The 14,131-nt window shown below is 41.6% G+C and overlaps 1 protein-coding gene across 1 annotated transcript in view; it reads left to right on the top strand.

The window, feature by feature from the left end:
• The window catches only part of CNTNAP5 (contactin associated protein family member 5), a 730,584-nt gene that overhangs the window by 163,657 nt on the left and 552,796 nt on the right, over positions 1 to 14,131 (top strand). Inside the window, exon 2 of the mRNA XM_072960805.1 lies at positions 187 to 291. Coding sequence (XP_072816906.1) covers positions 187 to 291 — 105 coding nt within the window. The remainder of the gene's footprint in view (positions 1 to 186; positions 292 to 14,131) is intronic.

Raw genomic sequence — 14,131 nt, 5'->3', positions numbered from 1 at the left:
AAAATTACCACCTGTCTCTAGGGCTGTTGTGAGGAGTATTTGAACTGGCACATGGAAACAAGAACACTGGCCTTGGACAGAGCAGGTAGTTCATAAGCGGTTGTGGTTAAGGCTTTGATTACACTCCTTATGGAATATCTCTTGCTAACAGGACTTTCTCCCTCTCTCTGTCTCCTATCGTTTTAGACAACTGTGATGACCCTTTGGCTTCCCTGCTCTCGCCAATGGCTTTTTCCAGTTCCTCAGACTTCGCTGGTACTCCCAGCCCGGCTCAACTCAACCGAAGAGTTGGTGAGTAGGTGATTGAAACCCTAAAGGCGAGTGCTGAGTAAGCGCACAGCAGGGTAGTGGAAGAAAGCGAGCGTCTCCATGCGCTGGGGTCATGTCCAAGGGCAGCGTTCAGGAGAGGAACGGGGAGGGGGTTAAAATGGAATGAAACCAGATTTCCCAGCACGTAATGGACATCCAAAGTGTGCTGATCGCTGTTCCCCTAAACCCACCTCACTCTTCTTTAATTTATCATGAGGATTTTTTTACAAATTGTTTTTAAAAATTTAATTTCCTTCATTTTTATATTTCATGTACTTAACATAAAAAGCTACTAAAATATATTCTTATTATAACATGTTATAAGACGGAAGAATGAATTCTACCAAGATGTTTCCTTCAATAACTTTCATTTTTACAATATAATAAATGTTTCTCATTTTGCACATATAAAATACTAATAAGAAAAATGAGAAAATACAAAAAAAAAAGTGTAATCCTACCAGCTAGAGATAACTGTGATTAAATGTTGCACACGTGTCTTTACATAATAGAATTAAGAGCAGGGCACTAAACATCTTATGTGAAATGCCTTTAACAAATATGATGTTTGATATCTAGACAGATACATTTTAAATCACATTTAAAGTGTGTATATATATATATTTTATTGTTGAATTTCTTAATTTTTAAAGACTATTTAAATATCTGATGATGTTTACATACCTAGTGAACATGCTAAACTCTTTTTCAAGTTGAGAAAAAAATTGTATGCAGTTTCAAGAGGTACACAGATCCAGTAGAGTTCACATGAATTAGTCTTGACTATATTTTCCCATTGAGATGTGAGGTCAATCACATTAGTAAATTTCCAGTGTTGATTCATCTTTGCCTTCTAGAATAAGTCCTAATTAGTAGCTGTGTTATTGATATTGTTTCTAGGAATGTACAGCATGATTTAATTTGCTAACATTCTAATTTATAACTTTGAATCTCCATTAATAGAAAAATTGATTTATAATGTTTATTTGTGTATTTATGGTTTGTTTCATACTGCATGTCACAAGTATTCTGGTATAATGGGATCAATAACTTACAACTTAGTAATTTCTACATTTTGTTGAGAAAGGAGTTTAAGAATGCTATTCTAAAGGAAAAAGAAGGGCCAATCAAAGACCCAGCAGGAAAATATTAATAACAATTTTGTACAAATACTGCCTTTTCATGAATTCTCTGTGCCAAAAATTTTATAAAGCATTTCACCCATACTGTGGTATTTAGTCTCTGTAAAGATACTGTAAAATAGGCATTATGACCTTTTATTTTAGACAGGCTTCTTGAGGCTCAGGGAACTCATAGAACATGCCTAAAATCACATGGTTAAGAAGGAGAAATGCTTGGATTCACATCTAAATCGTCTGAATCCAAAGTTTTTATCCTAATCATGTCAGCAAAGTGATTCACTAACATGGGTTAAAGAGGGGTGTATTAGAAAGAAAAGAGACTTGGAAACTAACCAGCCAGAGTTCAAATGCTGCCTATAGCATTTACTTACAAGTTCTGTGAGCATCTGTAAGTTACTTACCTGCTCTCAACCTCGGTTCTTTATCTGTAAAGTGGACCAGTGATGCTGGCTTTGAAGCATCGTGTGCATGCTAAGAGCAGACTTGCATACTCAAAAGCTCCTTCTCACTGCAGGGTAGAGTGTTAGACTGGAGCAAGGCGGACCACTTGTCATTCCAGGAGAAGACATGGGTGGGCAGATTTGACTGCAGGGTTTCCCACAGGGCATGCAGAGCCAGGGCTCATCTCAACCCCACCCAGTCAAGTGATAGCAGTAGGTCATTACTGCCTCTAGCTTTTTCATGGTTTCTGGGCAAGCAATGAGTCTGATCACAGGCCAGCTCCTCTCCTAAAGGACAGATACTGACAGGGCACAGATGTCTCTGCTTCAGTTTATTATAATTACCTGTTCGTGGGGAAATCTGGGTGCCTGAGCGCAAGGCTAGCATGAGTGTATACAGAGAGGAGGCTGACCTCTCCTCCTTCTCCCAGCTGGGGTCTAAATCAGGAAGACCTTTCAGGATATATGGTCAAAGTGTCACCAAGTCCAAACTCATTCTGCTCACCACACAAAAGGCCAATAAATCAGGAGACAAAGTATTGGCACAAGGAATAATGACTTTATTCGGAAAGCCATTAGACCAAGAAGATGGGCGACTCATGTCCTAGAGAACCATCTTCCCCAAGTCAGAATTCAGGCTCCTTTTATACTAAAAAGAGGAGGGGGTGTGGTTAGTTGTTGCAAACTTCTTGTGGTAGAATCCTTTGTTCTTGCAGCTGTCCATGTGGATCAGGCCATGGTGTCCCTGTAAACCTCCAACAAGACAAATGTTATTCTCTGTTCTGCAAGTTTTTAATCTCTATATGAATGAGCAAGTGTTATATCCTTAAATGTCAGAGCCTTGAGAATGGAATTCCATATATTTCAGGCTCCAGGCAACATTCTTTTACAAGAGGTGCAGAGCCAGTAAGATTGAGCCCAAGAGACAGAGCGCAGGGTCAGAGCCAAAGGACAGATCTCATATGAAGTCAGATTTGTTTCTCCCTATTACAAGAGGGTCAGGATGGAGTGGCCCAGAACCCAACATGCAGCACGGCTCCCACGGCTGACAACTTCCCCTCCATTCACCTGGCTGATCCTTGCCCTTAGGGGAACTAAACACAGGCTCAGGAAGTTAGTAGGTCACTAGTTCGCTTCCAAGCACTGTACATTCGAATAACCTGGAGAGCTTTGTAAACTGCAATGCCTGAGCCCATCCCCAAGGTGTTCTGAACTAATCGTCTGGAATGGGACTCACCACAGTTATCGGGAAAGTAAATGATTACAAGCTTCCCTGGTGATTCTAAAATCCAACAAAGGCTGCAAATGACTAGTTTGGATGAATTCCTGAATAACAATTCTTCTATTAATATTAAATGAGCACCTATTATGTGCCAGGCACTGTGCTGAAACTCTGGCATGTAGTTGGAAAAATAGGTACAAACCTTATTCATATAGAATTTACATGGAGAATATAAATTACCATAAAATCATTAACTAACATTTGTTGTTAGTGATAATTTTGATGTCATATATATACACAATATAAATGATGTGCATATGTGTATGGAAATATATACAGTAGGATATATAAAGAGTTAAATTTATTTGTATGGTTGGATGCATACAGTCAGAGACATACGTAGAGAAAGGTGCATATGCACATGGTCGGATACACATATCCACATGTAATAGAATATGTTTACATATGCATATACTTGTATATGGATGCATATATGGATGTACATAGTAATATATGATACACACATATAATACATATATAGAAAATAAGCAAATATAGAATATGTATAATAAAACAAATGTTGTTATGTTAATATTATTAAGAACAGATTTTTGTCACATTTTCCAAATATAAAATTTAGAAAGCTGAGAAACCTGTAATTTTTTATTAACATTGAACATATCAGCCTAAAGCAATAATTTATTTGTCACCTTTTAAAAACAGAGTAATGTGCTACCTGTCCACTGAAACGGCTAGAAGTAGTTTTTGCTCTGTCTAATGAACAACTTTTTTTTCTACATGTCCTCCTTTTAAACTTCCTTTTTATTTTAAAAGAGGGTAGACTTCAAACATACCCCAAAGAGCAAACTGTTCCACATGGTTTGAAATCTAGAATAATGTCAGATACGCGTGAAAATTTCAAAAAGCATCTTGGTTTCGATTTGAATTCTGCATACAGTGTTTTATTAAACAGCAAGTTCACAGCCAGATGCCGGATAATTGCTACTAGCTCTATCGTTATCAGGTGAGGCTCCTCCCTGTGAGGTAAGATAAGGTGCCTAGTTTATAATCCTTCTGCAAGCAGCTTATGCCCGCCAGCACAAAGCTAAAATCACAGCGACATACTTAGCACTTCCGTGAGCCATCCCCATCTCAGCCCTTAAGGCACATCAACTCAGTCCTCACAATTGCCCTCCCTGTAGGTATGATTAATATTATCTCAATTTCATAGATAAAAATGCCACAGAACAGAGAGCAAATAAAAGAATATCAGAATAAAACTTCTAGGCAGACACAGGACTAGTTAATGTCTTACAGGATAATAAACATTCAGGGGTTATATCTTCTCTATTGGGCAAGCATTTATGAGTTAACATGCCGATTCTTAACATCTAAGGTTGAATCAACCCGTGAACAGCAAAATCAAATGACAGGTACATTCTTCTTGAGAGTTAAACAATCATTGGGTAGACTTGTTAAAAATTGCCTGAGGATGATGTTGAAAGAACAAACTGTATTCTCTTTTGATTTCCAAGTTCTGGATTTTTTTTTATATAGTCCATCCATTCGTTTATTCACGTATCTCAGTATTTCATAAATTCCTTCTCTCAACCCCATTCAGCCTTCTATGCACTTGTCAGGGAACTTCCTGGTATCCACCCCAGATGAAATCTACTTTGTCAAACTCCTGACATCCATAAAGCTACGTCTTCCTCAGTGAGCTGAATGTGTTCTTGCAGCCCCTCACTGCTGAACTATTTTACAAAGACCAACTCCCTGCGTATCTTCATGTTACCGGATTCAGGTTTGGCTTCTTACTGCTCATAAGCCAATAATCAAGAGTCAAGTGTCAGTAAAAAGGAAAGTTGCTTTAATCAGAAGAGCTGGCAGTCTGGAGAGAAGGTGGACTCATGTCCTGAGACCAACTCCCAATATTCTGCTCAGCCATGACAGTTTTTAAAGGAAAGGGGAGAGGAAGAATCTGAGTGAATCATCGGGGCAGGAGGTTGGGTTCTGCATCATCTCCATTGCATGCCGATGGGCTGACTCTCTCTTCAGCTGTTATCTTACCTGCATGATCTGCCTACAGAATTGCTAAGGGGGCTGTTGAGGGTGAAGAGCTAGTCATTCTTTAACTGCTCAATTCTTCATTCTTACTTCTTTTAATCTAGGAAAAGAATCAACAGGTTAGTCAAAGCATGGTGCGCACTCAGGAGTCATAATTCAGGAGTTGGTTTCAATTGCTTGGTGATCTCATTCTTATAATTAGTTTATTTTAAGGTTAGAGGGGGACAGAAATGTACAAACAAGAAAGAGGAAAAAGAGCTGCTTTCACTCAGACAACTTTTAATACTGCCACACCCCCTGGGAATCACATATGCCTTTGTCATACATTGAACATACCGCACTAAGGACCACTTTGCTTCCAGTGTGCTCCGGGAACTCAAGCATACCCATTTCTGACTCATCTTACACCCAGAAAGGAGGGGGGCCGAGAGGGTCCATTTGTCCTGGCAAAAGTTGAGAAGAAAAGTGTAGAAAAGGAGTGCTAATAAGTCCCAAGGAAAGCAAGTTCTGTCAGAGACAAACCCATCTTTCGGAGAGAAAACACACCCTTAGAAACAGCCTTTGACCTTAGGTCCTGCTGCGGCAGCCAAGGACCAGGCAACCCGCTAACAAGGAGTGGGGTTGGATGCTTAAAGTCCACGGTAATTGTCTTCACGATGCTATCGCCTCTGAGGAAGGGATTTGCCCAATGGAATTCCTCACCTTTCATCCTCACACAAAGAAATAACAAGCAAAGAAGAAAACTAATTACTTTTGAAAAGACTGGCAACACACATTAAACTGGGGTCAGAGCGCCATTAACTGGGCTGTCAAGTCGGTCTATGTAACTGTGGCTTAGCAGGGACCTGATGCTATCGAATGTGATTTGTTTTGTGGCAGGAAAGCCTTTGATCTGGGCTTCAAGTCGACTGGGCTGTGGGAAGCACTTACCGTCGGCAGGAAGAGGGAGAGGAGGAGCAGGTTGCACAGTAGGAACCCGCTGAGCCCTGGTTAGACCGGCTTGAAAGTTAGGGGAAGGTTTTCAGTGACTCGATGTGATTAGACGGCAAATGGGAAGAGGTATCTTTGGCCCCATGAGAGAAGAAGGATCTGGAGTTTCCTTTCCCATCCTTCCCTGCCCCCCACCACCAATCAAGTTTTGCAAGCAATCACATTTCCCATCTCTTCCCTGAAATTTTTGTTCTTCTTCCTCACTCAGTATATTTCTGAGATGCTTGCCTGTGTGAGCTGAGATTGTGTTTCTAGCATGACGATTATGTTGCCATGGAGAATTTGATTTTGTGTGTGTGTGTCAAGGCATTTTCAGCTTCCTGGGCTCATGGACGAATGAAGAGGCTTAGAGACCTTGCTTCCCTTTGGCACCGAATCAATGCAGCTTTTTTCTTTGCCCCTGGGGCAGCACTGGTTGCAAAATCTAAGGACCCATGAAAGTCTTTGGATGATGGTTTCCGTCTTGGTCTCACCAGTCCCTCCCGAGGAGATGCACATTGAGAATAGTTCAGGAATCAGGGTTCTCACAATCAGCACAACATCACCTGTCCAGGGATTTGTTCCAGATAGCAAGTGACAATCCTGAGGATCCAATGCCACGGGCAGCATGAAAATGCCTGCATACAAAAGATAGCACCAGTCTCCCATCTGGATTGGCTGAGCCAGATGCGCTAGGAATATGATCTCACTGGTTCAGAAAGACAGTGGGATATCCACAAGTCTGTCACTGGATTCCCCCTCTCCCTGTAAAGGGCTCTTTCCTTCTTTTCAGCAACTGTCCTTTCTTTGGTCCTGTCCTAGCTGCTCCAGGCAAGGCAGATGTGGCGTTCTAAGATTTCTTTCACTGTCTTATCCTTTCCCTGTCTCCTCAAAGTGTGTACTCTGGATAGTAACATAGTCCTCACCTGAGGGCTTATTGGAAATGCAGAATCTCATTCTTTGCATCAAACATTTTGGCTCACCTGTGCTTTCACAGCTGTTGCATTCACATTCAAATCTGAGATGCACAAGTCTAGCACATTCTTGAAAATTCTGTTCCTTCAGTTTCTACCTTCGTGCCTTTTTTCACTCTAGCTGTCAGGGCTAGGGGAGGATGGAAGGAAATCAAAGTCAGTTAAGTTATTATGAAGAGGGAGTCATGCTAGAAAATAGAAACATAGAAACACAATCCTTATTTTTTATCAACATGTCAGTGCTCTAAGATAGTTGGTATTGTATTTTTAAAGATTAGGAAATAGACTCAGAGAGGAGAAGCCATGCACCTAAGGATGTACAGTTAATTATTGGTAGGACTCGAATTTGAAACGAATTCTGTCTACCCCCTTTTTGCTAATATGTTCTTCCGTGTTGATCTGAGATCTTAATCTGAGTAAAGGTGTTATTGACTAAATAATCATCCTGTTCGGCAATTTTGGCCTTTCAGCTAAGTTTGTCAATATTTTAACCACAAAGATTGGACAGTCAGGCATCAAAGAAGAAAGAGAGACCTGGACTCTATGTCCCCTCCACAGCCCGGATAACGGTACTGGGGTCTAATAAGCCTGTGGGCAAAGCTAACCTGACCTAGGTATTTAAACAATGCTCTGGGACATTCTTCTTTTACTGGGACAGCTACAGATCATTTAGAGATTCAGGAAAGGAATCTTCTGCTATTTAATGGGAGCCTTGGGACCCTTTCTCAAATGCAGACAAATCCAGTGTGATGACCCTCTCTCTATTCAGCCAGGATAATTGCAAATCAAAACGATGTTAAGAGGGGAAGGAGGTGTCTTATGAATACATTTGCTCACTAATAATATAATGTTTCAACAATTCTGAACATCAGTATTTGGCATCACGAAAGCATCAGATAAGCCCATGCAACTCACCCTTTATTTAAAGGCCAAGTTCATCTTATGTCTAAGTAACACTCTTTAAAATGTTAGCTAAGTGAATCACCAATCTGATGTCACTAATACTTTGGGAAGAGACAAGGTCTTCTTCAATTATCAGTTCACTGCTTTTAACTTAAAACATTATAACCGAAACATACAGTCATGAATTAAGAGCAGCATAATCAATGATACAGAGTTCTCCAGTGATTGGCAGTTGGCTACTGTACCTGCAATGAGCATCACACCCAGGAAGAAATAAGTTGTATTTGAATAGCATGTTGTATGGTGGATGCTTTTGCTTTGTCTAACCTGAAATAGTTGGGATCTACTCAATCCACTTACTCAATCTCTGTAGACTATATCTTTCACTTAAGACATTGTGGAATTGGCATTAAAAAGATAAGCTAAGGGGTATTGAATCTACCATGTGGAGTGAAAATAGTAAGCTATAACCAACTCTAAGAAAAAAAACAAACAGAAAACAAGAGTTGATATGAACAGGAAATTCATCTTTCTTCAAGATACCAGTTTAAATGTCCCTTATTCTATGGTGGTCCCTTCCCTGGGGCCACTTTGAGTGTTTCAAACCACACTTACCTGACTTAGAGTATTTGTTTAAGCAATCAGCTGATTATGTCTAGACTTTGTTTTTCTAATCAATGTATATGCTTGATTAAAATCCTGATTTTATAAAATAATTATTATCATTTGTTCTACTAAGGACTTCCTTCTAATAAATCTCTTCCACCCAAACATCCAGAGCAGACAGATATTCCTGAGACAGCTTTGTCAGGGTAATTTTGTGGGCAAGTGACAGAAAACTCACCAGCATAAGAAAATTCACTAGCTTGGAAAAATATTAAATTATTGACACTAGACATGGAAATTGAGTGCCTATTTCTTTTTCTTGAACAGTATGGTGGTTGCAGGGTTGTTTACCTTGTAATAACTTAAGTTAAATGTGTTTGGTGAGATTTTCCTGTATCTGTGCTCCGTTTTACATTTTAATAAGAATTAAACATAAAAGTTACTACTCTACGTGAAAGGCTTCAGAGCTGGGGAATTCAGTTCAACAACGCCAGCCTCGGTGTCAGCATCCTTCTAGAGCTAAGAAAGCTGCCCAGCCTCTCAGCCAGACACAACAATGTGGGAAACAAAGAGACCATGGCCTCTTATGGCTTGCTTTTAAGACATTGACTTGTAATTCCTCAGAATGGTAGTATGGTGGGCATCACCTAGGAATTTTTTAGAAAACACAGATTGTCTGGATTCAGTTCCACACCACCTGAACCAGAAACTCTGCCAGTAGGACCTAGACATCCCTATTTTTCCAAGCTCCCTATGTGATTGTGATGTGCTGAAGGCTGGGAACCACTCTTTGGGGCAGTGAAACTCTCCCAGGACCCAAGCCCACTCACCCACTCTTCTGCTGCATCACCAGCAGGTGCTCCTTCATGTCCAATTACCTGTATCTGGTCGTATGTTCGGTTCTGAATCCAATCACAGTCAAGGGTGATGGAATTATCTTGACTGGCTTTAAACTAATAATGATATGGAGTAAGAGAATAAATGATTGCATCTCTTTCTTTCCTCTCTCTCTTAGGCTGTACCTCTTGCTACATTGTAGGGTCATATTACACATCTTCCAATCAAAAGGGTAATTTCCTGATGGAAGTTTGAACTAATGCCAGAATTCTTTTTTATAATCCCAAGATGACAGGCTTGTAGTAACAATTAAAAACTCCACATTAAAAAAAACTCTTCATTATGCTGTACATCAGAAATGGACCCAGTGTAACTGACTACACTCCAATAAATAAATAAATAGATAAATAAATAGATAAATAAATAAATAAATAAATAAATAAATAAATAAATAAATAAATAAAAAGATTAAATAAAATTAAATTAAAAAAGAAAAAATACTCAAGTATTTACCCATTTTGTGCCCAAGGCCTGAAATCTGTGAGCTGATGTATATAATCTTGATCTTTGATGCTTCATAAAATAGACACTAACTGTGTTGTTTTCATAGAAATCACTTCTCAAAGTCACAGAGTAGATAGAAGATGACCCTTTCCACTCAGATTCCAGACATAGTCTGGACACTGTCCTTCAAACAAAATGGCCTCAGGAAACCAAAGTAAATGGGCAAAACATATGCTGTTCATGAAAGAGAAGTGCCAAGTGGCAAGGCCAACACTATGAGATCTGCAGTTTAATGACTTTCAACTCTGTTTCTCTGTTTTCCCTTCAAAGATTTTGGGAGAGCTGACTTTTTCTCTATGCACTCAGGAGGAGTGTCTTATCTGCCTGCTCCGTCTTCTAGACTGCATTATGCATAGATAGAGCTCAAAAATCTTACATTCATTAAATAAGAAAAAATAATCCACTAAAAATTCTCCAGGCCTCTAGGATGAAGAGAATTAAATTGTATTGATTTGCCGAATTAAGAGAGAACTCAGCTTCCACCATTTTACAAGAGAAATTCTAGAGCAGTTCTCATCAATAGAAATTTCTCCAAGGATGGAATATTCCATAGCTGTGCTGGGACACCATAGCTACCAGCTACGCATGGCTATTGAAATATGGCTAATGCTACCAAGGAGCTGAAGTTTTCATTTAAGTTAAAGAAAAATTAAATTTCAGTAGCCACATGTGGCTACCATATTGAACAGTGTAGTTCTAGTCTTTTCAAGTTTTATACTCATGACCCTCTCCCCTAAGTTTCTAAAAATGCCTAGGTGTTTTTATGGGTCTGTGCACTGGTCCTTGACCTGCCAAGGGGCACATTTGAAATGTCCTTCTTGGGACTGAACTTCAAATTTTCTACATTCCAAAATGTCCTGTTGCTGACCTTCCTCACTTCTTGTGTAACTTTGGAACTGTGAAATGTGCAGCCAGGTAGATTTTTCTGATCCTTGAGGCCCTTAAAGGCTCCAGCCTTCCCGAGGGAAGAGAGTTATAGGAAGACATCACAGAGACACTGTCCGAGGAATGAGTGTCAGAACCCTTCAGAGTAACAGTCCAGCTCTCTTCCATAAACACGGCAGGCAGACAAGTGTGTGGCCAAGTACATGCACTGTCTCAGAGGCCATGGTACCCTGATCCTTGGCTTTCCTCACTTCAACACAAGAACAAAATCTTAAAAGTTGAGTTGAGATGGGACGTTCTGTTCAAATTATCGGTGGGGCGTGCATGATCTCCGGAGACAGGTTGTGCAGGTAGGTGGTGGAGTTGAGGGATGGGAAGCTAGCAAGATGTGTGGTCTCCACTGAAGTCTAGCTTCCTTTGGATGCCAAGAGGACGTTCTGGACCACTGATTGGACCATAAATGTCAGCCCGCCTTGAGGCATTGGGAACCATCATTTGAACCTTGTATCAATCAGTCACTGGCCAGGATGGGGATGAGAAGTGGTAGCTTCCCAGGCCAAAAGGCTTCTGTGTGGTCAAGGGCAAATCCCTGGAGGAGGAAACAGTTCTAGTTGTCAGCACAGCAGCTGGGGAATGAATCCACCTGCTCAAGAGGATCAGAGTTGAGCCCTACATGTCTCCCCAGTAGAGCCACTTCCAACCCCAACAACGAATCACACCTTCCCTTCTCTGTCCCAGGGTTTTCTCTGTGCTTTAAACACTGCCGAGCCCTCCAGCAGCCTTCAGTCAATGTTTGACCCCAGTTTCCTCCTGCTCTGTTGCTATAACCCTGAAGTACATCCTGCATCAGTGGGACTGACTCACCCGCAGGAATGGCTGGTTTGCCGATGCGCCGTGGACTGGCTCCCCTTCCTTCTCTGTCCCATCTCCACGGCCCTCACCAGCTTCCTGGGGGCAGATCCCAGATGAACTACTTACACTCAAATCCATGTCTCATAATTGGGAAGTGGGAACCCAGACTGTCATACACAGCGCGTGCCCGGTCCCCAGCCCCCACCTGACACTGCCTGCCCTTGAAGCAGCCTTAACTACGATACTTGGGTCTCATTCAGATCCAGACTCCCCTCCTTTACATGAGTCTTATGATCTCCTTTATTTTCTCCTGCAGACTGGCCTCAACAGGGCCACTCCAGGTTTTCCTACAGGTTTTTACCCATTTTGAAGCTCACAGGGTAGTTGGTCAAATTCCCACTTACTTTTCTCCTAAAAGGCTCCCTAGTCCCTAAATAATTGTGCAGATACAGGTGTAGGAGCCCTGCCCAGGGCCATCCCACAGCACCTCGGTCCTGCCCCACGTGCCCAGATGCAAAGGCGGGATGCCCAGTGTTCCAGCCAGCAGCCTCCCAGCCTCAGAAGTCCCTGCCCAGATGCAGGTCCTGTTACAAACCGTTCGTAACGATGCTCAGAGTGAAGGCACAAGAAGCCCTCCCGGGCACTACGGGCCTGTTTGTGAATGTTGTTTCTGCTCTCACCCTTGCTGTATAAAGTTAAATATTTATAGGTGAGTCCACCTTACTCATCACCATCACTAGGTAACTTTGTCCCCTCCAAAATCTCAGATCTGTGCTCACAGAAGTACTGCCTGTTTAATAATTAGCAATGCAGCTAATAATTCAATCTAAACTCCCAGTCATTTGTGGAAAGGCTCCTGTGGGTTTTTTAGGGCTGTGTGCAAATCTGGGGAGAAACACGTGCCCAGGAAACCCGCTCTCTTCAGGGTTTATTTTAGGGTTTTTAAAAATGGCCCGGCTGAGGCTTGAAAATGCTATGTGTATGTGATTATTTTAGTCCTGTTGGTCCTGTACTAAATTCGCTCTTTTTTTTTTTTTGAATGACAGTTGTAAAATATGGCTTAGAAAAGACATGCCTATCTGTTTCGTGCCATTTCCAGGGTGTGACATTAATCAATTCTCATTTCTTTTACTGAGATAGACATGGAAGTAAGGGTAGCAGCTGAGGAATTTCTGCGTTATCTTCCAATTTTCCTGTTTTACCGTAGCATGCGAAGTTAAGTGTAAGCACCAGGGTATAGAGGGCTGAGCGGGGAAGTGGACCTCTTGCCTACATTAAACTTTGCTTAGAATTCTCCATAAGCATGACTTTCTGTTTGCTCTGGTCACTGGTCCAGGTTAAAATCTCAGGCAGGGACGAGAGATTTGCAGAACTGGGTTGGAGAACACTCTCCCCACTTAATCTGGGTATGCTAAGTGACTATTTAAGCCTGGTTTAGTCTCTAGTAAATAGAAGTTAGAGATACGATCGGGGGGGGTTGGGGGTGGAGCTCAGTGGTAGAGCGCAAGTCTAACATGCAGGAGGTCCTAGATTTAATCCCCAGTACCTCCCAGCAAAAATGCTATTGCTGATGGCTATGAGAATCTAGCGAGGTTCTGAAAGAGATGTGAAGTGTTAATCATGTCTCTAGGGAGAGTTGCTGTTATGAAGAGGAAGGAGGAGGGTGGGGTGCTCTGTCCTCGCTGCTGCGAGGCTGTGGAGCTGAGCAGTGAAGAGCTTGGGCTCTGAGCGTGTTTTCTGGGTTTGAGTCCTGTATTCTACCACTTACCTATTGCATGATCTTGGAAAAGCTGCCCCATCATTCTGGCCTTGGTCTTCCCTCCTGTCAAATGGGGATAACGATGATAATCCTTATCAGGTAGATCTCCTGTGATGCTGATGAGTGGATGTCTGCCAAGTGCCTGGGGCATTGCCAAATACTAAGCAAGGACAATCCAACTGTCACCTGCTATCGTGAATGAACCAACACCCCGAAGGCATGTGGAAGCGGGGTGATGGTGAGAAGCAAGAGGGCTAACTGAGCGTGAAAAGTGTCCCAAGTAAGAGCAAAGATGGGCACTTCTGAGTTCACAAATGTTTAGATGTCCTTGGCAATTCTAAGTCTGACTTTAAGTATCCATCTGTGTTTGGGTGTGTGGGGAGGAGGGGATCAACTTGGAGACAAGTGTCCATCTTTAGATCCAGAGGTGATTTCCAGTTACTATTTTTTGTTCATAATAATCAAGACTAGCTTGTCGGACATAAGCTAACTCTTGGATCACTAAATAAGTACGTAACACAGCGACTATTCATGAAATAGTGGAGCCAAAACTTTAGAGGTTATCTCACCCCCTGCTTCCCAGACCACTCAGCATGCTGCAA

Source organism: Vicugna pacos, chromosome 5 (assembly GCF_048564905.1).
Source record: "Vicugna pacos chromosome 5, VicPac4, whole genome shotgun sequence".
Taxonomy (NCBI): Eukaryota; Metazoa; Chordata; class Mammalia; order Artiodactyla; family Camelidae; genus Vicugna; species Vicugna pacos.
Note: the sequence above shows the minus strand (reverse complement) of the source record. Positions and strands in the feature narration are given on the sequence as shown.